This window comes from Anomaloglossus baeobatrachus, chromosome 2, assembly GCF_048569485.1.
Source record: "Anomaloglossus baeobatrachus isolate aAnoBae1 chromosome 2, aAnoBae1.hap1, whole genome shotgun sequence".
Lineage (NCBI taxonomy): Eukaryota > Metazoa > Chordata > Amphibia > Anura > Aromobatidae > Anomaloglossus > Anomaloglossus baeobatrachus.
The window spans coordinates 747,870,171-747,897,626 of NC_134354.1; the positions used below are offsets into that span (position 1 = coordinate 747,870,171).

At 48.0% G+C, this 27,456-nt stretch overlaps 1 protein-coding gene across 3 annotated transcripts in view; it reads right to left on the bottom strand.

The window, feature by feature from the left end:
- The window catches only part of DYNC2H1 (dynein cytoplasmic 2 heavy chain 1), an 852,364-nt gene that overhangs the window by 399,769 nt on the left and 425,139 nt on the right, over positions 1 to 27,456 (bottom strand). For all 3 annotated transcript variants that reach the window (XM_075337457.1, XM_075337458.1, XM_075337455.1), the window contains exons 57-61: positions 25,142 to 25,302; positions 11,138 to 11,261; positions 10,937 to 11,058; positions 9,099 to 9,185; positions 8,670 to 8,796 (exon numbers count right to left, since the gene is read on the bottom strand). In XM_075337457.1, the coding sequence (XP_075193572.1) occupies positions 8,670 to 8,796; positions 9,099 to 9,185; positions 10,937 to 11,058; positions 11,138 to 11,261; positions 25,142 to 25,302 (621 nt within the window). The remainder of the gene's footprint in view (positions 1 to 8,669; positions 8,797 to 9,098; positions 9,186 to 10,936; positions 11,059 to 11,137; positions 11,262 to 25,141; positions 25,303 to 27,456) is intronic.

A 27,456-nucleotide genomic window follows, 5' to 3' on the forward strand; every position in this document is an offset into this window, starting at 1 on the left:
GGTCACCCTGTCTATATGATCTAATACTGGAAACACCAGGGTGCTAAGGTAAAAAGAGGCTGCTCACACTGCTGTCCACACCCTATGTTATCTAATACTGGAGATACCATAGGTGCTAAGGCAAGAGGATGCTCACACTGCTGGCCACCCTGTCTAACTGATTTAATACTAGAAATATCAGACGTGCTGAGTTAAGACGAGGCTGCTCACATTGTCTATCTCATCGAATACTGGAGATACCAGAGGTGCTGAGGTAAGAGGGTGCCAACACTGCTGTCCACTCGGTCTATCTAATACTAGAGATATCAAGAGTGCGGAGGTAAAAAGAAGAGGCAACTCACCCTGCTGCCCAACTAAACAAATTCTGGTGACAGTAGGGATGTTAAAGTAAGAAGGGAATGCACACAATGTTGTCCACACAGTTTCATAGAATCTGCTGAGAGCTGGACATCTTGTCAGTATATGGTATAGGTTTTCTCCAGGACACAGCAGCAGAGCTTTCTTCTGCACATGCTCACAGGCACCGGTGTCATTCACATTCTAGGACATGTCTCGGTTAGTATTACAAATTGAAAAACCTATTCACAACATTACCTATTGTGAATAATTATACAGAATTCATCCATTGTAATGCAATGACTGAAATCGAACATGAAATCCGTAATACAATCTGCATGTAAAACCAGCAGACTATATTGTGGCAATTTAATGCAGATTTTCCCAGGGAAGACTGAAGGGATCACGCTAAGGCTCAATATACAAGATTTAGCAAGTGAAAGTTTCCCTGACAGTGATCTGACTGATCTCGCTACAGTAATAGAGAGCCCAAGAGCAGCACTGAAGTGTCTAAGCACGGATAGGACAGGACACTGTTAGTACCAGTGAAAAGTATTATTGTTGTATTGTGACACTTCAGGTCAAAAATCAAACATGACTGCCAAAGGGAAGACATGACAGGAAAGACTGCTTTGCAGCATTAACAATGTGGCTAAACCTTTGGGCAGAATAGCAGCGGCTCATTTTCTACAGCGGAGATGAGATCAGTAAAGCCGGCCACAGACATCACATAACGGTGACTGAGTTGATAGTTGTAAGCCTCAACTCACCAATTATAATAGTTTTCACATAACAGAATAAAGATGCAGCAGTTGCGGCTCCTACGGACTACGGATCTAGATCAGACCTGGGCAAGGGGCGGCCCGCGGGCCACATCCGGTCCGCCTGCTCTCTTTGACCGGCCCGCCCGTCTTCAGCCGGTGCAGTGGAGCCGGGCTGCAGCGTGCCGAGCAGGGAGAGATCCTGTGCAGGTCCGCCGCACAGTCAGTGCAGGCAGCGGAACGCAGGAGTCTTTCCTCTGTTCCCTGCCGGCACTAATTGTCAGTGACACACGCGCGCGCTCTGACGTTGTCAGTACTGCGCTGCGTGTGTCATTTCAAAAGTTCCCGCCCAGCCGGCAGGAGAAGAAGCAGCACAGCAGACGGAATAATTCATCTTGCAGGACCTGCGATGATGTCATGCCCAATTGACTGTGTGGGAGGAGACACAGGATGCCGGGCAGAAAGAAAAGATACTGAATCCTGAAGGAGATGTGGACACATGATGACTGGTAATGAGAAAAGAGGGGACATGAGGGGGAGGGGGGCTGCAGGGTGAGTGGCATATGAGGGAAGATGGAGTTGCAGGGTGAGTGGCATATATGGGAAGATGGAGTTGCAGGGTGAGTGGCATATGTGGGAAGATGAAGTTGCAGGGTGAGTGGCATATGAGGGAAGATGGAGTTGCAGGGTGAGTGGCATATGAGGGAAGATGGAGTTGCAGGGTGAGTGGCATATGTGGGAAGATGGAGTTGCAGGGTGAGTGGCATATGAGGGAAGATGGAGTTGCAGGGTGAGTGGCATATGTGGGAAGATGGAGTTGCAGGGTGAGTGCATATGAGGGAAGATGGAGTTGCAGGGTGAGTGGCATATGTGGGAAGATGGAGTTGCAGGGTGAGTGGCATATGAGGGAAGATGGAGTTGCAGGGTGAGTGGCATATGTGGGAAGATGGAGTTGCAGGGTGAGTGGCATATGTGGGAAGATGGAGTTGCAGGGTGAGTGCATATGAGGGAAGATGGAGTTGCAGGGTGAGTGGCATATGTGGGAAGATGGAGTTGCAGGGTGAGTGGCATATGTGGGAAGATGGAGTTGCAGGGTGAGTGGCATATGTGGGAAGATGGAGTTGCAGGGTGAGTGGCATATGTGGGAAGATGGAGCTGCAGGGTGAGTGGCATATGAGGGAAGATGGAGTTGCAGGGTGAGTGGCATATGTGGGAAGATGGAGTTGCAGGGTGAGTGCATATGAGGGAAGATGGAGTTGCAGGGTGAGTGGCATATGTGGGAAGATGGAGTTGCAGGGTGAGTGGCATATGAGGGAAGATGGAGTTGCAGGGTGAGTGGCATATGAGGGAAGATGGAGTTGCAGGGTGAGTGACATATGTGGGAAGATGGAGTTGCAGGGTGAGTGGCATATGAGGGCTGAAGACTGACAGAAAGATGTGAAGGGGTGCAGAGTGTTTGAGAGGGGTAAGTTGGGGTACAGGCAGGGTGAGATATGTGGGCAGGGTGTGTGACATATGGGGGTGTAGTGTGTGTGATATGGGGGTGCAGGCTGTATGGGGAGCAGGGTGTGTGACATATGGGGGTGTAGTATATTACAGGTGTGCTATATGGAGGTGTATATAGTGGTAGTATATGGGGGTATAGTGATGTAGTATATTACAGGTGTGCTATATGGAGGTGTAGTATATTACAGGTGTACTATATGGGGGTGTAGTATATTACAGGTGTGCTATATGGAGGTGTATATTACAGGTGTGCTCTATGGAGGTGTAGTATATTACAGGTGTGCTATATGGAGGTGTAGTATATTACAGGTGTGCTCTATGGAGGTGTAGTATATTACAGGTGTGATCTATGGAGGTGTAGTATATTACAGGTGTGCTCTATGGAGGTGTATATTACAGGTGTGCTCTATGGAGGTGTATATTACAGGTGTGCTCTATGGAGGTGTAGTATATTACAGGTGTGCTCTATGGAGGTGTATATTACAGGTGTGCTCTGTGGAGGTGTAGTATATTACAGGTGTGCTCTATGGAGGTGTAGTATATTACAGGTGTGCTATATGGAGGTGTAGTATATTACAGGTGTGCTATATGGAGGTGTAGTATATTACAGGTGTGCTCTATGGAGGTGTAGTATATTACAGGTGTGCTATATGGAGGTGTATATTACAGGTGTGCTCTATGGAGGTGTAGTATATTACAGGTGTGCTATATGGAGGTGTAGTATATTACAGGTGTACTATATAGGGGTGTAGTGATGTAGTATATTACAGGTGTGCTATATGGAGGTGTAGTATATGGAGGTGTAGTATATTACAGGTGTACTATATGGAGGTGTAGTATATTACAGGTGTACTATATGGAGGTGTAGTATATTACAGGTGTACTATATGGAGGTGTAGTATATTACAGGTGTGCTATATGGAGGTGTAGTATATTACAGGTGTGCTATATGGAGGTGTAGTATATTACAGGTGTACTATATGGAGGTGTAGTATATTACAGGTGTACTATATGGAGGTGTAGTATATTACAGGTGTACTATATGGAGGTGTAGTATATTACAGGTGTGCTATATGGAGGTGTAGTATATTACAGGTGTACTATATGGAGGTGTAGTATATTACAGGTGTACTATATGGAGGTGTAGTATATTACAGGTGTACTATATGGAGGTGTAGTATATTACAGGTGTGCTATATGGAGGTGTAGTATATTACAGGTGTAGTATATAGGGGTGTAATGATGTAGGATATCGGAGGTGTATTATATAGTGGTGTAGTATAATACAGGTGTATATGGGGGTGTAGTATATTACAGGTATATGGAGGGAGTGTAGTATAATACAGGTGCAGTATATTGGGTAGAACTGAGGTAATTATATTAGTCCGGCCCTCTAAACCAATCCCAATTTCTCATGCGGCCCCATGGGAAAATTAATTGCCCACCCCTGACCTAGATCAAGACCAGGACTTTTTCGTGTTTTTTTTTGGTTATGAGGTTTTAAAAGCTACAAAATGTTCTCATCAACATACTAAAAAAAATTGTCTTTTTTTTCATAAGTGAGGCTTAATTTTTACATCCATATAATAATGATTATTATTATTCTACAGCCCTCAGAGTGATGGATGAACGCTCTGTAGGAAGAGCGATCTTGTGCAGCCTTGATAGGTCCACCAGGGTCTTCTCTGAAATTTTCCTGATTGTATCAAGCTATCAGGTTGCTGATCGAGCTGATCGAATCGGCCAAAATCTGGGACCAGCAGATCACTGCCAGATTGAAAAAAATACGGATCCGCTCCGAATTCCGGTGCCCATATAAGTCTATAGGGACCATAATCCGGAGATTAAAAACGTTTGTGGAAGGGATACGTGCGCGGTATACTCACTACTCACCCGAGGCAATGTCATGGCGGCACACTCCTTCCGGGTTACGCTTTTCGCTTCTGGAACCGATAATTCAATATTCATTATTTTGCCCACCCACCGGCGCGTGTAATTGGTTGCAGCTAGAAGCGCCCCCACCCTGAGTGTCAGCGTGTCAGCTGACTGCAACCATTCACAGGCGGCAGGACGGCCGGTGGGCGGGGAAAGCAGTGCAAGTGTCTGCGGGTCAGTATGATGAACGTGCATGTCTTTCAGAAACACATACACGTTCCTGTTAGAAGTGTGCGGCTGTGCCGGTGATGCGCTGTCAGACTCGTACAAGTCTCACATGACATGAGCCAGCACAGCCTGCGCTCTCTTAGAATGAGCGTGTAAGTACACAGACACACATGCATACTCCTGTCAGAAGTGTGCGGCTGTGTCAGTGATGCGGCTTTTTATTATTATTTAAATAATTAAAAAAAACGACATGCGGTCCCCCCTAGTTTTCATCCCCAGCCATGATGTCAGCTAGGGGCTTGTAGTCTCAGCCCGCAGACGCCCGGTATTGCCGCATCTATTAGATGTGACAATCCCGGTGCAATACCGGCTCTTCTCAATTGCCCTGGAGCGATGGCAATCGAGGTAATAAGGAGTTAATAGCAGCGCACAGCTGCTACTAAACCTAGGTTAGTAATGGCACAGGCGTCTATGAGATACCTGCATCACACTAACCTGTAAGTGAATGTAAATAAACACAGACAGAGAAAAATCCTTTATTTGGGGAAAAAAAAAAAAATACATTCTCCTTCACCACTTTATTAACCCCAAACACCCTGCAGATCCGGCGTAATCCACACGAGGTTCCACGCCGCTTCAGTTCTGCTACATAGGTAGCGGCCATAGAGCACTACCCAGGCTGTGCAGACAATGACAGCCGCGATGACTGCACGCCAAGCAGATACTGTCACAGGTTGGGGGCACGTCCGCCTGCAACCAATCAGTCGAGAGGACGGCCGCTGGGCGGGGAAAGCACGGAAAACTGTGTGTATATGATGCACTGCACAGGAAGTGAATGCGTGACCCGGAAGCAGTGTGCCGCCATGACACAGAGTAAGTATGAAACGCTGTTTTATTTCTGTTTTTCTTTATTTTTCAATTATTTTCCTCAGTGCCGGATCCGGATCGGGCACACGGAAATCTTTGAAACCGCGTGGATCCAGACTTTTACAGTTCGGATCCGCTCAGCCCTAGTTGCTGATCTTCCTCTTCACCTTGTTTCTTCTATTCTTCTGACCATGATGTCCTTCTCCAGTGATTGCTCTCTTCATGTGATGTGTCCAAAGTAGGCAAGTCGTAGCTTGGTGATCCTTGCTTTGGAGTGACATGTCTTGCTTGATTTGTTTCAAAATAGATGTTTGTTCTTCTTCCCATCCATGGTATTGATAACATCCTTTCCCCAGCACAACATTTCAAAGGCACTGATTCTTCTTCTGTCTTGATTCTTTATCGCAAGGAGGTATGAGCGCAATAGTCCGACAGTTTCCACAGTTGGTAGCTTCTCCCTTCTTTGGAATAGGAATAAACAACGATCTTATCCAGTCCTTGGGCCATTTATCAGTTGTCCATATCTGTTGACCCAGGTAAGTGATGACATCAACTGCTGTGTCAGAAGACTTTATTAGTTCTATTGGAATATTGTCACATCCAGGTGTTTTGATTTAGTCTTTCAAGATGTTCAGTTCGCTATCACTTCCAGTCGTTCTTGTAGAGATGCTCAGTGTACTCTTTCCATCTTTACTCGCTCTGTTAGTTTGTTCCCTTTGGCCTCTTTCAACATTCCCACTCTTGGTTGACAATTTCATTGTATATCTTTGATCTTTTGGTATGTCTTCCTGGTAATATGCCTTCCTTTTGGTAATAAAGTTCTTTGCTCCAATGGCTCTCTTTAGTCTTTTACTGATGTTGTCTGCGTCCTGCTTGTTACCTTTTGTCTTTGCCATTTGTTTTTCTTTGATGATCTTTAGGGTCTCTTCTGTTAACCATGGTTGCGGGGGTCTCTTCTGCCTCTTGTTTATTGTCTTTCTGGCTTCTTCAGTAATAATATTCTTTATATGTGTCCATAATTCCTGAGGCTTTCTTTCATCCATGTCCAGTGATATAAAACAGTTGTGCGAGAAAACCTCAGGTATGTTGGTCAAATAGAAGATGGAAACAACTTGTTGTCTAATCTGTTTGCACAGCTTGACTCTAATCTTTGCTGTGAAAAGTTCATCATCAGTTCCACAGTCACCTCCTGGCTTTGTTCTGCGGTAATCATTAACGACCTCCATCTTTAGCGGACATGTATGTAGTCAATCTGATTCTTATAGGCCCCATTTGGTGACGTCCATGTGTAGAGTCTCTGTTTATGATTGTGGAAAAAGGTGTTCCTGATGGAAGTTGATTTGTCACACAATAGTCAATGAATCTTCCTCCAGCATCTTTTCGTTCATAAAGTCCAAAATTTCAAACAACAGTTCCATGTTTGTCGTGGCCCACTTTGGCATTTAAGTCTCCCATGATAATGAGTAAAGGCTACTTTACACGCTGCGATATCGGTCCCGATATCGCTAGCGTGGGTACCCGCCCCCATCTGTTGTGCGACACGGGCAAATCGCTGCCCGTGCCGCACAACATCGCGCAGACCCGTCACACATACTTACCTGCTCGGCGACGTCGCTGTGACCGGCGAACCGCCTCCTTTCTATGGGGGCAGTCCGTGCGGCGTCACAGCGACGTCACTGAGCGGCCGCCCAATAGAAGCGGAGGGGCAGAGATGAGTGGCCGGAACATCCCGCCCACCTCCTTCCTTCCTCATAGCGGCCGGGAGGCAGGTAAGGAGAGGTTCCTCGTTCCTGCGGTGTCACACGGAGCGATGTGTGCTGCCGCAGGAGCGACAAACTACATCGTTACTGCTGCAGTAACGATAATCGAGAATGGACCCCCATGTCACCGATGAGCGATTTTGCACGTTTTTGCAACGATGCAAAATCGCTCATCGGTGTCACACGCAGCAACATCGCTAATGCGGCCGGATGTGCGTCACAAATTCCGTGACCCCAACGACTCCGCATTAGCGATGTCGCAGCGTGTAAAGCCCCCTTAAGTCTCCCATGATAATGAGTAAGTATTGTTTTGACAGCGGATTCAGACCTTTGCCCGCTCTATCGAGCTGATCTTGGTCTGTAAGGATCCAGCAACTCCTACTTACCACTCACATGATTGCTAAGATGTGAGTGGGAAGCACTGCTTGTGCATTCTATATTGTGCTTTATTCAGCGATCCGGAAGGCAGAGTTGGTAATAAACCATTTGTGCCTTCTATATGGAGAGTCTCCCAGTCTCCCTGCACGATTTCTGTCTTGTTGCTTACTATGCAATGACGTTTTAGAACGTCACTGTAAAGTAATCTGCAGACCCCTCAGACGTTCAATGTGTATAGGCTTTCCGCAAGTAGTTAAAACCGTGGCGCAGAGAAGCACACTTATAAGAGCTGGCTGCAGGGGCCTTAGTGGTGTAACGGACATCTTGAAATCCCCTCATAGCCAGTGGATTTTGCAATGCGAACACCATGATGGCGCATTAATGGCCCTAGTAGGACCTGTAGAAGATAATAAGCACTGTAGACCATTGCAATGAAAAGAGATATGTACATAACAGAGCTTAGTATAGCCTGCATGGTTATGGAAAAGGGTCTCCACTATTTCTAAAGGGGCACGTATACTGCAAGATAACAAGTGTTGTTAAAAACACTCGTTTCACGATTACCTTGTAGTGTAAACAGGCTGTTAATTGCCTGATGAACTAGTGAAAAGCATGGACATAGTTCTTGGCGGAGCATCATCCTGTGTAAACAGGACTCGCACTATTGAGAACCATGGCAGCCTATGTGCACTGAACGGATCCATTACAGATCGCTCAGTGGGCATCATTCACCTTTGTCTGCCTGTGTAAACAGGCATTAAACCCTAGAACGCGCAACCTCAGAAATCAACCATAGAAAACAAGTGACCTAGCAGGCCTGTGAGGCCCCAGGTATGCGTTCTAGAATTAAACGACCACCTATAGGTAAAAGTTTACCTATCGGTGGTGGAATCATGCTGGCGGTCAGTCCACGTAAAATAGACGGACCCTTACACCAGCTTTGATTTGTGCTACTGACCTGTGCATTCCATCTTTTGTGTTCTCCGTCTAACTGGTTGATCAGTATCTCTGCAGACTGAATTATCTCTTGAGCTTTTGATAGCTCGGCTTCCAGTTTGGCAGCTTCAGTCGTTCTTGTCTGGAACCTGCAAAATATAGAATTCTTCATCAAACACTACAAACCATTTCAAGCAAAATACAAATTTTTGGCAGAGATCTGATCCTAATCCTTTGATTTTTGGTGAGCAGAGCCAAGAGTATAAGCAATTTATTGGATCTCTGCTTTCTATCGTTAAAAGGGAACATTCAAAGCGTGAAAAACAATACAGGCTCCTCCAAACTAAGCTTGTCATTGGCTGCTAACCGCAAACTTAACTCAGATTACCCAGAATCTAACTGCACATCACAGAAATGATTCTATCCACCAATACTGTTATTAAACACTTACTTCTCTTTCAGTTCCGTCACCTTCTGGCCAACGGTATTAAGTTGCTCTTCCAACTTGTGTTTTCTTTCTTCTATTCTTCGGAAATTACTGGAATATTTTCAAGATTTTAAATCAGAGTTCATTCAAGTAGAAGTATCGTATTAAAGACTGTCAGACGTTAATGATCCCCGAGTGCCTGGGAGCACAATGCAATGAAATCAGGAGGATGACAAGGCAATCAGCTGATCAATGTGCCGATGTTTCGTGAGTTCATTCCGGAGCGTGTTGTGAACACTTGTGTACAAATTTAAAAAAGAGAAAAGTAATCTGTTTATGAATGACACATGATTGTCTAAGGTGCTTGAGGAAACTTGTAAGTTGTCCATGACAATGAACGTGTCTAATTGCAGAATAACGGTTTTATTCCGTGCATACAAATCTCTTAAGCACGTGGCAAATTTTTATTTTTGCAACTTTGTATTCTCCTACTCTAGTTTATACTGTGTGTCCACCGCCATTAACTTGAGAACGGCGGCAGCTATAGGCATAGAAGTGGTGTCTAGGTATAGTAAAGTAGCCATGCGCTTACGCAATGAAACCACCTATAGCGCCACCTGGTGGAAAACAACGGAGTTAGTATTTTTAGCTTGAAAACGGAACGAGATAGAGAAAAAAAGTGAATTACAAAGTTGTAGGGCATCAACAATTCAATACGAATCGACACCTTGCATAGAGAAATGCTATGATTAGGACGTGTAAAACTCACAAGGCTGCGGACGTGAGACCTTCCTACAAGTCACTTTTTTTCTCTATCTCGTTCCGTTTTCAAAATAAAAATGCTAACTCCGTTGTTTTTCACCAGGTGGCGCTATAGGTGGTTTCATTGTGTAGCGCATGGCTACTTTACGATACCTAGACACCACTTCTATGCCTATAGCTGCCACCGTTCTCAAGTTAAAGGCGGTGGACAGGATATGGGTGGAAACACTGTGTGTGTGTGTATGTATATATATATATATATATATATATATATATATATATATATATATATATATATGTGTGTGTGTGTGTGTGTGTGTGTGTGTGTGTGTGTGTGTGTGTGTGTGTGTGTGTATATATATATATATATATATATACACACACATATATATATATATATATATATATATATATATATAGACAGAGATATATCTCTATATAGATATATATAGATATATATATATATATATATATATATATATATATATATATATATATATATTTATATTTAATCTCTTCATTTTAATTGGTCCCAAAGAAGCAGTGTACAGTAAGTGTAGGCTCTTCTGAGAAGCCTGTGCTGTGGCTGGGCATCACGAGAACCTGATGGAGATGATGGGGAAGCACTGATTGATGCTAGCTCCTATCATGGCTGTTAGAGGCAGGGGTTAGTTGTAGAATATAGCCGACACCTCCCCCGTGTGAAGCGATTCATATGTAATGGAGTGAGAAGAGTAACAACTATTACCATGATATAAACTTGCAGTGTATTACTAGGATATGCCACATTATAGTAGTGGGGGGTCCGACAATTGAGAATATTGTCTATCCTGAAAATGAAGTTGCGGGTGAATCCTTCAGCATCTCCCCCTTCGCTCTACCTTTTTTCGGTCACTTCCTTGAAGAAGTTGCAGTTTTAGATTTATCGAACTGGTGAAAGTTCCAGCAGAATTTTGGCACCAGTTGCGTCATAACCTCATTAACAATCATTACATGCGATTTCGCAATGTCCTCCCCTGTTAGACTAATGTAATTCTAGACTGCAAATTAATTTCTAGGATTCAAGTGCCTTCAGATATTACAAAAAATAGTCTACATACGACTGCAGCGCCGCCTGCTCTTTCTCTAGAGGCTCAATTTTCTCCAGCACATGAGAGTATTGCACGTTCGCCTTCACCCAAGCAGCCAGAGGAGCAGCGGCGGACGAGGCTCTTTTTGCATTCTGCAGGAAAGACACAAGATCGTCATAAGATAATATGTCAGATTTTTCCACATACCCATCACGCATGGACAACACCCACCTTGGCATCAAACGATGTGTGATTCTTTTCAAGCAGCTCTTCTACACTTTCACGGATTTCTTTAGTGATGTTCCTTACGTCAAAGGTTACAATTTCTTCCCTCACTCCTCGCTTAGCAAGGAAACTGCAAAGGAAAAAAACACAAAATAATATAGGAAAGCTACGATATGTAAAAGACTGGAATTGCACATAGGAATATAACCAAGAGTGTTTCAATTTACGGTAATAGTTTATTCTATACATTTCCTATATACTTTTATATATATAATTTTTAATAAAAAATGTTAGGAGTTTACAAACTTTAAAAAATAGAAAATATACAAAAAAAAAGTAGCAACAACCAGTGAAGTGAATTTTAGACCGTTTTAGTGGAACATCTGAGGAGTTAAAGGGGTTCTCTCCTGATAAAGTAGTTTTTGGGTCTTCACCGCATTTTTTTTAACCTTCATGCTGCCACTGTGCAAAAAAAAAAAGAAAAGTTGTCTCCGCCCTAGTATACATCCACCAACTGGTACGAAGATAATCCCTTTAGAGGGAAAGCAGTAGAAGCAACAACAAGGTAAGAATATATTGAAGTAATGTAATTAATAGGGAAGATCGAATACCTCAAATATTGGCTTCGCGAATATCCGACGAATAGGTCGCCACTATGCGAATATTCAATGCGCAATGTAAGTCTATGGGAAGCCCGAATAGTTGTTATTCGGGTTTCCCATAGACTTGCATTGCGCATCGAATATTCGCGAATAGTCAAATAGCAGCGACCTATTCGACAAATATTCCCGAAGACGAATATTTGAGATATTCGATCATCTCTAGTAATTAAACATCACAACTCATAACTCTACACAAGGGTAGGTGCTGTGTCCTCCAATGAAGGCTCTAAGAAAGATAGTACGGCGAGTATCCAAAATCTTATTTTCTCTATTGCTTTATTGGGGGGACACAGGAGGCCATGGGACATCGTAAAACAGTCCCAAAGGAGGACACAGGATAGTAAACTCAAGTCTGTTCTCGGACCAGTGCGATTTTCAGGATGAGGCATAGATGTGATTCCTGTATAATTTTGTGAAGTTATGAATAGAGGACCAGGTAGCAGCTTTGGATAGCTGTGAGACAGGAGCCTCAACGCAGACGGCCCAGGAGGCCCCTACTGCGAAACTGGAGTGAGCCGTGACCTTGAGTGGGCATGCTCTGTCCTATATACGGTAAGCTTCCAAGATAGCAGACTGGATCCAGCAGGCAATGGTGGGTCTGGAGGCAGGAAGGCCTCTGCTATGACCGTCCGGAATCAGTAAGACACAGTCCATTCATCTGAAAGGTGTCGTCCTAGCGATGCAGAGGCGAAGTGCTAGCAGCTTATGTAGCTACTGCTCGCGAGGAGACAAAAGAGATGGGCAGAAAGAATGGAGCACAATGTCCTTCTTAAGATGAAATGAGGAAACTACATTAGGTAGAAATGATGGAGTCGGACGCAAAAACACCCTGTCCTGCTGGAACACTAGGTGGGGGAGCGGCAGGAAAGGACAAGGTTTCTCTGGGAGAAAATGGAGAGCGCTGAGACCTGCCCATTGAGAGAGCTAAGTGACAGGCCAGAATTAAGACTGTAATGCAGGAAGGACAGAAGGGAAGGAAGGAAAAGACCATGGGTACAATCTAGTTGATTCCACAACAGCGGAAGAAGGCTTCCTCACCTTGATCATGGTATGGATGACCTGATTGGAAAGACCAGAGGATCTCAGTACTGTGGCTTCAACAGAAATGCCATTAAATTGAGCAACAGAGAATTTTGGAAGAGAGGACTCTGCGAAAGGCGATCTGGAAGGTCTAGGAGCTTCCACGAAACGGTGGACTAGCCCTGCGTTCCAAGGTCTTCTTAGCCAGTCTAGAGCCATGAGTATGACAGGTACTCTTCCGTATTGATCTTCTAGATTAGCCTGGGAATCAGCAGTAGAAGAGAAAACAGGATTGGAAGGGAGAACTAGGAACATGACATCACCAGATCGGGGGAGTTGAACGCTAGAGGGTCACAAAATCTGGACACAAACTGGGGAACCTGATGGTTCAATCTAGACATCATCAGATCGACATTGGGTGTCACTCATCTGAAGAAGATCTGGTTGAAGACTGTCTAGGTTAGGGACCATTCGCCCGTGGTGAGGCCCTCTCGGCTGAAATAGTCAGCTTTCCAGTTGTACACTTTGGGAATGGGTACTGCTGAGATTGTTAGTATATTCCATTCGGCCCATGAAAGGTTTTGAGAAACCTCTAACATCACTGCTCAGCTTCCAGTTCCTTCTTGGTGGTTGATATATGTCACAGCTCTGGAGTTGTCGGATTGGACGTGGATCGGTCGGCTGAAGAGAAGTTTCTGCCAGTGATGGAGAGCCATGGGAACTGCTCTGAGTTCAAAAATGTTGATGTGAAGAGATGCTTCGCCGGCGTTCCATCATCATCATAAGGTTCTGGAAGATTGACTGCTCCTCAGCTGAAGAGGCTGGCATCAGTCGTTATGATTTTCCAGCGAACTGGTAGAAATTATCTTCTGCGGACAACGAGGTGAGAGCGGCTCCACCATTCCAGAGATTTTTTGATTTAGGAGAGAAGTGCTACTAGCCAGTCGAGGGAGTGAGTGGACTTGTCTCATGTAATAGGAGAAAAACTGAAGGGGGCAAGTGTGGAATTAAGCAAATTAGACTACTTTCATTGCGGCTACCATCTTGCTCAGGACGCTCATGCAGAGTCAGCGAGAACATAGACAGGGATGTCTGAGAGTGAGAGCACAAATCTCTCTTAGTAGAGCTGAGTGCTTGCCTTTGGGCAGGAAGACTCCTCCGCGTGTGATGTCCAACAATATTCCCAGAAAAACTATGTGTTGGGCAAGATCAGAAATGACTTCACTTTGTTAATGATTGTTGAGAAAGTGTCTACAATGATCTTCAAGCTCTCTCGACATGCTGCAGAGGGTGTTGTCCAGATAAGGGATGACGAGAATGGCTCTGGTCCAAAGGATAGCCATGATGGTCGCCATTACCTTTATGTGGGTAGGCCAAACGGCAGTGCTGTGAACTGAAAATGGGAATCTGAACAGCGAAAAGCAGAAATCTCTAGTGGGATGAAAAAACGGGTATCTGCAGATAGCCTCCAACAGTCTGTGGAGTTCCTATCACTGAATAGTGCAACTCCATCCACGAAGTAGCGGCAGTTCAGTAGTTTCAGGTTAGAGATGTGACAGACCGATCTATACTTCTTTGGGACTACAAACAGGGTTGAACAGAAATCTGAGAAATGCTCTAGAGAGGAAATAGGAATGATAACGCCAGACCTGTGGAGCGAATCAATGGTCTTGAAGAACCCGGGGATGAGATAGGGATCCTTTGGGGGATGGGATTGCAAAGAGCCACAGTGCGGGAGGGCGGAAAACTTTTGTAGTCGTAGGAGATGACATCCTGGGCTCAAGCGTCATCAACTACGGAAAGCTACTCATGTTGGAACAGGAGGAGACGACCAGCCACACCGAGAGGATTCTCAGGTGGGTACACCCTGTCAAACAAATGAGAATCTGTTGGATCTCGCTCTAGACAGCATGTTCTGGTGACCATGTGGGCACTAAGCCGGGACTGGCTTGAAGGATGGCCTTCTTTTTTCCCAGCGGATCAGAGACTTGTCCCAACTGTGATTCCTGACTGACAATTGGTGAAAGGGGTGAAATCGAGTACTGCGACATTTGGATGGTAGGCGTTTGGGCTTTTGTTGCAGAACCAAAGTACTTTTTCCCCCGTGGCATCTGAGATGATACAGTCTAGTTTTTCTCCGAAGAACCAGGAGCCATGGGAGGGGAGACTGGCGAGAGGCTTCTTGTATGCCGAATCCGCATTCTATGCATTCAGGCAGAAGACTCTGCGGATCATGACGATATTGCTAGCCATCGACTGAATCCAGTGAAGCCGACATCAGGTATTCTCCTGAGTGCGCTTTCTGGACTGCTAGTTCAGAAGTGTAAGCTCCCAATTCCCCTGTCGCAGAAGTTTAGTCCAAGCAGAAACCGCCTTGGAAATAAATGCTGAGGTGAAGGACGGGCCTGTTGGAGGGGGTCCTTGAGCTAAGTCCCATCTGAGAGGAGCAGGATAGTGTTAGTGGAAAGTCAGAAGATTGGGGGATCCACTAATGGAGACTCTGTCCATCTTTGTAGAAGATCAGACGCAAAATGAGTACAAAACCTCCATGTCTTTTCTTCTTTGAAAACATTTTTTACGGATGCTTCCATTCCCTGGTGAAAATTCCATTGAATAGTTGGCAAAAACTTGAGAAGGAAGTTTTAACTGCAGGTTCCTCGTTTTTTTACCTTAAGAGTCTAATTAAACGCCATAAGGCTCTGTGCCCACGTGTGCGTATTGCATGAAGTTACGCTGCATTCTGCACCGCAGCGTAACTGCATGCGTCCTGCGTCCCCAGCACAATCTATGATTGTGCATAATCCATTCGCACGTTGCGTTTTAGAATGCAGCGATTTGCATGCTGCCAAATCGCTGCGTTCTACAAAGCAACATGTCACTTATTCCATGCGCTTTGGATACAGCCCCCGCTCTGTCTATGGGAGAGGCTGCATCCAGAGCGCATGAAATCGGCTTTTCATTACGTAGTGTTTCTGCAGCGATTTGAAGCGCACATGTGATGTTCAAATCGCTGCAGAAATTTCTGCAGGGACAATGCAACATGAGCACATAGCCTAAATCAGACTATCCACCATATCCTGTAACTTAGAAATCTGTTCAGAGTCCAGATCAGAATGTGACTGCTGGGGGAAGGAGAGCGAGAAAGGTACGCTATCCTGGAGGATGTAGTAGGTGACAGAAATGAAAGATGAGCTGGTGTGTGCTTGGTTTTTGGATTTCTTGCATGAGCTGCATTGTCAAAGTTGAGGGATTGGAGAATCTTACTCTGGAATGCGAGCAAGTCTCCTTTGGTCGTGATAGGATTGGGCAATCGTTCATTGACAGAAACCAACATCTGGGATACCTTGGTTAGGTCGACGACTGGGACAGAGTTGAAGCCCACTCAGGAAGGGGGGGAACCGCATTCTTGATGCTGATAGTGGAGGGCTCCTGGGGATGGCATGATGAGTGGGTTACAATTTGGTCAGAGGTACGACCAGGTCTGACCAGAGAGAACCTTCTTCTGACAAGAACAAAGTGTAGGACAAAACCCAGAGAAGTAGAGCGAGGCTCCCTGAGATTAGGCATAGAAAAGGAAGTGCCAGAAGGAAACTTTTAGATACAGAGAAGCTGTCCCAGCTGACAGAGCCTACCTTGGTTCTGGAGACAGTAACCCTGAAGAGTTCCATGCACACGGAGATCATTAGAGGAGTGCCGCGAGGGCTGTTGAAACTTCAAGCACTGGGAATCCGACGTCCATGAGAGAAGATGGTGCCGAGAAATGGGCAGCATCATAAAGGGCATGGAGAGTTCACGAGCACCATGGAGGAAGACACACTGTCAGGATGAGATCGGTGGACGGGGAGCACAGGAGATCCAACGCATCTCATTGGCTGGTGGCAGGGACGATGTTAGACCCCAGACCAAGCTGAGGACTAAAATTGAAGCCTGGTTGTAGGGGAAACCAGAGCAGCACCGAGCCTGATCCAGAGAAAGGAAAGAAATAGTATTAAAAGAATGAATATAGGGTGGACAAAGCTCTCTTTTCTTCTTGTCTTTCTTCGTTTTTTTAATTTTTAATTAGGAATTCCCATTTGCCAGCGACCAAGGGCAAGGAGATATTTGTCTGGAAAGTCCCGGAATCCTTCTTTGCAGCACAACGAGGAAGATGGTCATCAGGCATACCATGCGTTGTCTGTGAGGCAGCTGGTAGGCAATGGTTTCAACTTCCCTCCCTGCACGTCAGGCTCTGGAAGGCGAGTGGCCATAGGTATAGTGGAAAGTAACGACTGCCATGGAGCCCTCAAACACTCGTCATGTGTCAGGCTATGTGCGCACTAGAAAATGGATTTTACTTAAGAAAAATCCGCACCCTGTGGCAGAATACCGTACCCGCGGCAAAAACCGTGGTAATAACGCACCCGCGGTATTGCCGCGGGTTGGTACATGTGTTTTAATGCATTCAATGCAATAAAGCACATTGGAAAAAAAAAGGCATTTCTTTCTGAGATATATAGTGGATAGATAGATAAATAGATAGACAGAAGAATACATAGATAGATAGAGGGATAGATAGAGGACAGATCAATCAATAATCGACACGCTGCATTTCTCCCGAGCGGTAGTGTGTTCACATTACTGGCCGTGAGAAATGACCTGTGATTACCTCTCTGTTACCTGGTTGAGAGGCTGCATTCAGTACAGTGTCAGTCGCGGCTGGATGCAAGCGTCGTGGAACCTGTGGATTACGCCGGAGCGGTGTTTTGGGGGTGTTAATAAAAGTGTGAAAAAGGGGCTTTTTTGTCTTTTATTTAAAAAAAAGGATTTTTCGGTGTGTGTGTTTATTCACTTTACTTACGGGTTAATCATGTCAGCTGTCTCATAGACGCTGCCATGATCAAGCCTGGGCTTAGTGGCAGCGATCCCCTGCAATTAACTCGTTATTACCTGGATTGCCACCGCATCACGGCAATCGGGAAGAGCTGGGGACACTCCGGGACTGCTGCGGGCTGATATTCTCGGCTCCGGGAGGGGGGGGCATTAACCCTGTCCCTCGCCCTCCCCAGCCTGAGAATACCAGTCCGCCGCTGTGTGCTTACCTCGGGCTGGACGGTAAAAATACAGCGGGGCCCACATTTTTTTTTTTTTTTAAATGTATGTTTGATTTGTATGTGTATTCTATATGTCTGTGTCTGTGTGTGAGTGTGATATGTGTGTGTTCTATGTCTGTGTCTGTGATCTGTGTGTGTTCTATGTCTGTGGTGTGTGTGTGTGTGTGTGTGTGTGTGTGTGTGTGTGTGTGTGTGTGTGTGTGTGAGTGTGTGTTTACTCTGCTCCGCTTCCTCTTCCTGTCATAATGACATCACTTCCCTGCAAACCGCATGCAGTGATGAACATTACTGCAGGTAAACCGCGGATATACCGAGGGTATACCGCACATCATTTGCTACCTGCGGTATACCCGCGGTATTTAACGACTACATTACAGTGAATGGAGTGAAATACCGCAGGTACCTGCGGAAAAGAAGTGACATACACATTTTCTCAAGAAATTTTCTCAAGAAAATTCTGCAGAAAGAATGTTCTTGAGAAAAAAAACGCAGTGTGCGCACCGCTATTTTTTTTTTCCCATAGGTTTTGCTGGGAAATGTCTGCAGAAAGGTTACAAACATTTCACAAGAAATCTCTGCAGCAAAACCGCGGGTAAAAACGCAGTGTGCACACAAGGCCTTAGAAGGGTTAGAGTCTTGCCTCATAGACCAGAGAGGATACAGCAGTGACCAACCATGCACTATGCTCTTGGTCTCTATGTGGGAAGACAGAGTGACATAACTCCACTTTGTTGCTCAATCACAAGCTGAATCTGAAAGAATTAACAAAACACAACAAAGCTGAAAAGGTAGAAACTGGGCTGCACCAGTCTGCCTCCTACTGACACTAAGCTAAAACTGATCATCTCTGTGTCAGTTGGTGGGACTATACTACTGGGGAGAAAATACATTTTTTTGCATAGTGTCAGCCTCCTAGTGGCAGCTGCACACACCCATGGTCTCCTGTGTCCCCCAAGGAAGCGATAGGGAAAGTAAAGTTCAACGCTCAAGAGTAAAGCAAAATCAATCATCGATTAAGGCATGTTCACATGGTACTTTTTTGCAGCGGAGTACAGAGTATTGGCAGGGAAAACCCTATGTACATTACACACATTTCTTGAATTAATTTGAGTTGACAAAAATAAAGCAGCAAAAGTGCCAATATGCTGCACAAAAAAAAAAAAATCAGTTCAAAAAACACAAAGAAAAGTAAATGCACTTTGAGTAAAAATAACCTGACTGATTCCCTTCTGGCATCTCAGAGAAAAAGAGAATTTTGTTACTTAGCGTAAATTCTTTTTCTTATAGTTCCGTATTGGGAGACCCAGACCATGGGTGTTTAGCTTCTGCCTCCGGAGGACACACAAAGTACTACACTTAAAAGTGTAGCTCCTCCCTCTGAGCTTATACACCCCCTGGTAGCCAGTCCTAGGCAGTTTAGTGCAAAAGCTGAAGGAAAATAGCCACCCACAAGTAGAACAGAGCAAAAGCTGGAACAACCGGAGACTCAGTCCACGACAACAGCCGGTGATAACACACGGAACAAGAAAATTGCCAACAGGCAACAGGGAGGGTGCTGGGTCTCCCAATACGGAACTATAAGAAAAAGAATTTACGGTAAGTAACAAAATTCTCTTTTTCTTTATCGTTCCTTTGGGAGACCCAGACCATGGGACGTTCCAAAGCTGTCCCTGGTTGAGAATAAACAGAAAAAACTAAGAAGTAGGCGGAGCCTAACTTCACAAGTGGGCGACAGCCGCCTGAAGGATGCGTCTGCCCAAGCTCGCATCTGCCGAAGCATGAGCATGCACTTGGTAGTGCTTCGAAAAGGTATGCAGGCTAGTCCAAGTGGCAGCCTGACAGACTTGTTGAGCCGTAGCCTGGTGCCTAAAAGCCCAAGAGGCACCGACAGCTCTGGTCGAATGTGCTTTGATCCCCGGCGGGGGAGGCACCTGAGTACTCTGGTAGGCGTCCGAAATGGTCGATCTAATCCAACGGGCCAAGGTCGGCTTAGAAGCAGAGAAACCCTTGCGCCGCCCTGTGGTTAGCACAAAAAGAGAGGTGCACCGCCTAAGCGCAGCGGTGCGAGACACATAAATCCGGAGAGCACGCACCAGATCTAGAGTATGCAGCGCTTTCTCAAAGCGATGAACAGGGGCCAGACAGAAGGAAGGCAAGGAAATATACTGGTTAAGGTGGAAGGGAGAGACCACCTTAGGAAGAAAGTCCGGGGTCGGACAGAGAACTACCTTGTCTTGGTGAAAAACCAAAAAAGGTGACTCCGAGGAGAGCACAGCCAAATCAGAGACTCTCCTGAGAGAAGTTATGGCAACTAGAAAGGCCACCTTTTGAGAAAGACGATACAAAGAAACCTCCCTAAGAGGCTCAAAGGGGGGTTTCTGCAATACCGTGAGGACCAAGTTAAGGTCCCAGGGATCCAAGGGCCGCCGATAAGGCGGAATGATGTGAGAAACACCTTGCATGAAGGTGCGGATTTGAGCCAGCCGGGCGATACGCCGCTGGAACAGCACTGATAGAGCTGAGACTTGTCCCTTGAGAGAGTTAAGGGACAGTCCCAGCTGCAGACCGGACTGTAAAAAAGACAGAAGGGTCGGCAACGAGAATGGCCAAGGAGAATGGCCGGAAGAGCGACACCAGGACAGGAAAATTTTCCAAATCCTGTGATAGATCTTGACGGAGGAAGACTTACGGGCCCGAGTCATAGTGGAGATGACTTCAGGAGGAATACCAGAAGCCGTCAAAATCCAGGACTCAAGAGCCACGCCGTCAATTTGAGTGCCGCAGAATTCGGGCGGAAAAACGGACCTTGCGAGAGCAGGTCTGGACGGTCCGGAAGATGCCACGGCATCTCCACGACAGTTGGAGTAGGTCCGGATACCAAGCTCGCCTGGGCCAGTACGGTGCAATGAGGATGACTCGACGGCCCTCCATTCTGATCTTGCGCAGGACTCTGGGCAAGAGAGCTAGAGAGGGAAACACGTAGGACAGACGAAACTGGGACCAGTCTTGAACCAGAGCGTCCGCGGCGAAGGCCTGAGGATCGTGGGAGCGAGCCACGTGAACCGGAACCTTGTTGTTGTGACGGGATGCCATTAGGTCCACGTCCGGAGTGCCCCACATTTGCGGCAGATTGACTGAAACACTGCCGGGTGCAGGGACCACTCGCCACCATCCACGGATTGACGGCTGAGATAATCTGCCTCCCAGTTCTCTACGCCAGGGATGTGGACTGCGGATATGGTGGACTTGGAGTCCTCCGTCCATTGAAGGATGCGTTGGACCTCCAACACTGCCAGGCGGCTGCGTGTCCCGCCTTGGTGATTGATGTAGGCAACAGCTGTCGCGTTGTCTGACTGGACTCGAATGTGCCTGCCCGCCAACAGGTGGTGAAAGGCTAGGAGAGCTAGAAGCACAGCTCTGGTTTCCAGCACATTGATTGAAAGGGCTGACTCGGACGGAGTCCAAGTGCCCTGAGCTCTGTGGTGGAGATGTACCGCTCCCCAGCCGGATAGGCTGGCATCCGTGGTGAGAATCACCCAGGACGGAGCCAGGAAGGAGCGCCCTTGGGACAGGGAGAGGGGTCGAAGCCACCACTGAAGAGAGCTCCTGGTTCGTGGCGACAGAGCCACTAACCTCTGTAAGGAGGAAGGCCGCTTGTCCCAACAGCGGAGGATGTCCAGCTGCAGAGGACGCAGATGGAACTGGGCAAAGGGAGCCGCCTCCATGGAAGCCACCATTTGACCCAGCACCTGCATCAGGCGCCTGAGGGAATAACAGCGGGGCCTCAGGAGAGAGCGCACCGCTAGCCGGAGAGACTGCTGTTTGATTAAGGGCAACTTCACAAGTGCCGGCAAAGTCTCGAACTGCATCCCTAGGTACGTGAGACTCTGGGTCGGAGTCAGAGTGGATTTGGGAAGATTGACAATCCACCCGAATTGGGCTAGGGTGGCGAGAGTGAGCGAAACACTCCGCTGACAGTCTGCGCTGGATGGACCCTTGACCAGAAGGTCGTCCAGGTAAGGGAGCACTGCTAACCCCTGGAGGTGCAGGACCGCAATCACTGCCGCCATGACCTTGGTGAATACCCGAGGGGCCGTGGCTAACCCGAAGGGGAGAGCCACGAATTGGAAATGATCCTCTCCTATCGCAAAACGTAACCAACGCTGATGTGACACTGCGATTGGCACATGTAGATAGGCATCTCTGATGTCGATGGACGCCAGGAACTCCCCTTGGGTCATAGAGGCAATGACTGATCGCAGGGACTCCATGCGAAAATGCCGCACCCGAACATGCTTGTTGAGAAGCTTGAGATCCAGGATGGGCCGGAAGGTACCGTCCTATTTTGGAACTAGGAAGAGATTTGAGTAAAAACCTCTGAACCGTTCCTGAGCGGGAACTGGGACAATCACTCCGTTTGCCTGCAAGGACGCCACGGCCTGCGAGAAGGCGGCGGCCTTGGAGCAGGGGGGAGTTGAGAGAAAAAAATCTGTTTGGAGGGCTGGAAGAGAATTCTATCCTGTAGCCGTGAGATATGATGTCTCTCACCCACTGATCGGAGACTTGCTTTAACCAAGCGTCGCCAAAGTGGGAGAGCCTGCCACCGACTAAGGACGTGGTTGGAGCGGGCCGAGAGTCATGAGGAAGCTGCCTTAGTGGCAGAACCTCCTGCGGTTTTCTGCGGACGCGCTTTTGGGCGCCAGTTGGATTTCTGATCCTTGGCTGAGTTAGCGGACGAGGCGGAAGGCTTAGAGGGTGACCAGTTGGAGGAACGAAAGGAACGAAACCTCGATTGATTCCTACCCTGGGCGGGTTTCCTGGTCTTGGTTTGTGGCATGGAAGTACTCTTCCCGCCAGTAGCTTCTTTAATGATTTCATCCAGCTGTTCACCAAACAGCCGTGAACCAGCAAAAGGGAGCCCAGCAAGAAACTTCTTGGAAGAAGCATCTGCCTTCCACTCTCGAAGCCACAAAATCCTGCGGATAACAAGAGAATTAGCTGAAGCCACCGCAGTGCGGTGAGCAGCCTCTAGCATGGCAGACATGGCATAAGATGAAAAAGCTGAAGCCTGAGCAGTTAAGGTAACCATCTCAGGCATAGATTCCTTGGTGAGGGAATGCATCTCCTCTAGAGAAGCAGAGATGGCTTTGAGAGCCCACACTGCTGCAAAAGTCGGGGAAAACGCGGCCCCCGCAGCTTCATACACAGATTTGGCCAGAAGGTCAATCTGACGGTCAGTGGAATCCTTAAGTGAGGTGCCGTCAGCCACCGACACAACGGTCCAGGCTGATAGCCTAGACACCGGAGGGTCTACCTTTGGGGAGTGAGACCACTCCTTGACCACCTCAGGTGGAAATGGAAACCGGTCATCAGAACCACGCTTTGGAAAGCGTTTGTCAGGGCAGGCCCTGGGTTTGGTCACAGCTGTCTGAAAACTGGAGTGGTTAAAGAACACACTCTTCACTCTCTTAGGCGAGGTAAACTGATGTTTTTCTGCCAAAGAGAGTTGCTCCTCTGACACTGGCGGATTGAGATCCAGCACAGAATTAATAGAAGCAATCAAATCACTAAGATCTGAGTCACCCTCAGAGAAATCGATGGGATACATAGCCTCCGAGCCCCCAGTGAGGGCATCCTCCTCATCTTGAGTGTCAGCTCTTGAGACAGAGCCGTGGGATGGGGAGGGGGAGGAAACCCTGTGCCTTCTCTTAGAAGGACGGGGTCTGGGATCAGATGATGAATCCTCCGTGAGCTCTGATGGACGGAGGTCAGAGGATAGGAGTCCTCTGTCAAGAGTATTAGAGGCACCCTGTGAGGGGGGCTGATGCATATTCATCAAAGTCCTGGACAAAAGTCCCATGGACTCAGCAAATGACTGGGATATAGACCTAGAAAAGGACTCTACCCAGGCCGGGGGTTGAGTCACAGGTGCAGCAGCAGCAGCCTGAGAGACCACTGCGGGTGAGACTCCAGGCTGTGGCACCGCCAAGTTAGAGAAACCATCACAGTGTGGATAAATGCTCGGCTCAGGCAGCAGGAGCTTACATGCAGTGCATGCAGCATAAAGCTTTGGAGCCTTGCTCCTTGTGTGAGACATGCTGCTGGAGTGGGGGCTTTGCAGAGAATGAACCCCAGGGAGAATATACAGAGGTCCACAACCTGAGACCGGCTGTGGCTTACCAGACCGCTGAGCGCGGTGTTGTGTGCCCTCCAGATCCCGAAGCCCGGTCCCCCAGTGCGCAGCACCTCAGCAGAGATGCAGAATGCAGGATGTCCCAGAGCAGAGTGAACTCTGCCTGAGAAATGGGGCGTTCCTATAAAAGAGCGGGAACTGGAGGGCTATAGAGACCTGCAGGGAAGGAGGGACGCCCCAGCAGTGGGGAGTGTCCCTCCCCTGTGTAGAACGGCCGCCGGGAGGAGCCGAACCTGTCCCTCTGCATGAGTGACATGCGAGGGCAGGAAAACGAAACTAGGCCTCCGGCGAAGCCGGGGCCTAAATTTAATCGGCGAGGCCGACAAGCAGGCACCATCGGCGCGGTTCTCTGGCAAAAGCTGGAGAACCCGCCGGAAAAGTTAAAACAATCACATACAGCATACTCTCCCCTTACAATAAAGAACCGGGACCCCCAACATAAACGTCTCAGGTACTTAGCTGCTGAGACACAGGGCCATGTCCCTGGGGATGAGTGCTCCGGTCCAACAGAATCCTCAAGGGGCTGTGGATGGAGACCGGACTCCTGCCAGGCATGGAGACCGTGCTGGCTCCCACTTCAAGCCAGAGCCCAGAAGGGATGGTGAAGGAGCGCGGCATTTAAGGCTTCAGCCTTGTAAATCAACCTTAACAACACCGCCGACACAGTGGGGTGAGAAGGGACATGCCGGGAGTCCAGACATGGACCTGATTTTCTTCAAACTCTTTCCAAAAGTCAAACAAATCAGATGAGAATGCATGTGTGGATGTATGACCTCCTGAACACAAAGCGATAAACTGGCTAGGACTGGCTACCAGGGGGTGTATAAGCTCAGAGGGAGGAGCTACACTTTTAAGTGTAGTACTTTGTGTATCCTCCGGAGGCAGAAGCTAAACACCCATGGTCTGGGTCTCCCAAAGGAACGATAAAGAAAAATATACGTGGCTGCAACCGTGCTGCCGGGCTCAGATTAATGCTGCACGTGGACTGGGCAGCATGAAACAGGGGACAGGTTATTTTTCATCATACACATAGTGTATTTCTTACCTTTTCATGCTCACCCACGATGTATCAAAGATCCCCATGAGTCTTAGCACACCTTCAAGAATGTCTCGGATAACATCAGGAGGCATGCGCAAGGAGCGGATCTCTGACAAGGACTCTGGTTTTATGTTACCAACTGCCTGTTTTGCTTCGTCCACCAGAGGCTAAAACATAAAAGGCCAAAGACAAAATTCATAATGATCCACAAAGCCATGAACTGTACATCAAACAGCTACATCTACTATAGAGTGGTTGGCACACAGGCTCCAATGCTCTGTGCAATGATGGCGCCGAGGCCCATATTCATATGAATTTCCCTGGGGTACTTTGTTAAAGGGGTTATCCGGCTTCTTTTGACTTTTTTTTTTTATTGCCCTATTGGGCTACATTGGGGCAGGTAAGTAGATAGTGAGCACTTACCTGCCCTGCTGTCAGTCCCTCTCCCCCGGCTCAGAGTGGTCATGTGACCGCTCCTGCTGCAATTTTGCTGCTTCCGGTCATTTCATGTCAACATGGGCAGGGCCATGTTGACATGCAAATCTAGAACAGCATGTCGCCTCCCTGCTGGGCGGCTACAGTGCGTGGAGTCACCGCCCCCTTCCCTGCACCCTCCCACACATTCCCCCGCACCTCTTACTCTCATGACAACCTCCCCCTGCACTTCTGTGGGACCCATGACCTGGGGGCGGGGCCTGGCGGCGGCTGCCGTGGTGTCAGCTCCAGCACCGGGCCCCTGCTCAGGATCGCACATTCAAATGTACCGGCATCGCAGATCACAGATGCCGGTACATTTGAAAGTGCTGATGAGAAGGAGCGAAGCTTCTCATCACTGCCCGGCTGTCTGTGCTCTCTTCAGCACAGCGGTGACGTCACTACTGTGCTGATATGGCCAGAGCACAGACAGCGAAAGAACGTGCAGGAGCGGCAGGGACCGAGGACGGGTGAGTATGCACTCCCTACATGTGTTCCCTATGGGGATTGGGGATGGGGGATGGGGGGAGTCGGTGCAGAGCCCTGTCAGTGTGCGGTGCAGAGCCCTGTGTGCGCGTGCGGTGCAGAACCCTGTGTGCGCGCGTGTGGTGCAGAGCCATATGTGTGCACGTGCTGTGCAGAGCCATATGTGTGCGCGTGCGGTGCAGAGCCATATGTGTGCGCATGCGGTGCAGAGCCATGTGTGTGCGGTGCAGAGCCATATGTGTGCGCGTGCGGTGCAGAGCCATATGTGTGCGCGTGCGGTGCAAAGCCATATGTGTGCGCGTGTGGTGCAGAGCCATGTGTGCGCGCGTGCGGTGCAGAGCCATATGTGTGCGATGCAGAGCCATATGTGTGCGCGTGCGGTGCAGAGCCATATGTGTGCGCGTGCGGTGCAGAGCCATATGTGTGCGGTGCAGAGCCATGTGTGCGCGCGTGCGGTGCAGAGCCATATGTGTGCGCGTGCGGTGCAGAGCCATATGTGTGCGCGTGCGGTGCAGAGCCATATGTGTGCGCGTGCAGTGCAGAGCCATATGTGTGCGGTGCAGAGCCATATGTGTGCGGTGCAGAGTCATATGTGTGCGGTGCAGAGCCATATGTGTGCGCGTGCGGTGCAGAGCCATATGTGTGCGCGTGTGGTGCAGAGCCATGTGTGCGCGCGTGCGGTGCAGAGCCATATGTGTGCGATGCAGAGCCATATGTGTGCGCGTGCTGTGCAGAGCCATATGTGTGATCGTGCGGTGCAGAGCCATATGTGTGCGGTGCAGAGCCATGTGTGCGCGCGTGCGGTGCAGAGCCATATGTGTGTGGTGCAGAGCCATATGTGTGCGCGTGCGGTGCAGAGCCATATGTGTGCGCGTGCGGTGCAGAGCCATATGTGTGCGCGTGCAGTGCAGAGCCATATGTGTGCGCGTGCAGAGCCATATGTGTGCGGTGCAGAGTCATATGTGTGCGGTGCAGAGCCATATCTGTGCGCGTGCGGTGCAGAGCCATATGTGTGCGCGTGCGGTGCAGAGCCATATGTGTGCGTGTGTGGTGCAGAGCCATATGTGTGTGGTGCAGAGCCATATGTGTGCGTGTGCGGTGCAGAGCCATATGTGTGCGGTACAGAGCCCGATGTGGGGCTGTTATTTGCAATGCTGTAGTGATAACAGGTCAGTGCTGAGGCTGAATACTGACAGGGAATGTGTGTGCAGGGTGCGGGCAGCTGGCAGGGCTGGACCCTGGGGAGGGGCTGGACACTGAGGCCGGGCGGTACCAGCTGTGACTGGGAGGTTTTGCACAGGAAGTGGTCAGTTTGCTGGAGCTGAATGTAAACAAAGAGCTGCAGAGAATAAAGGGTGAAT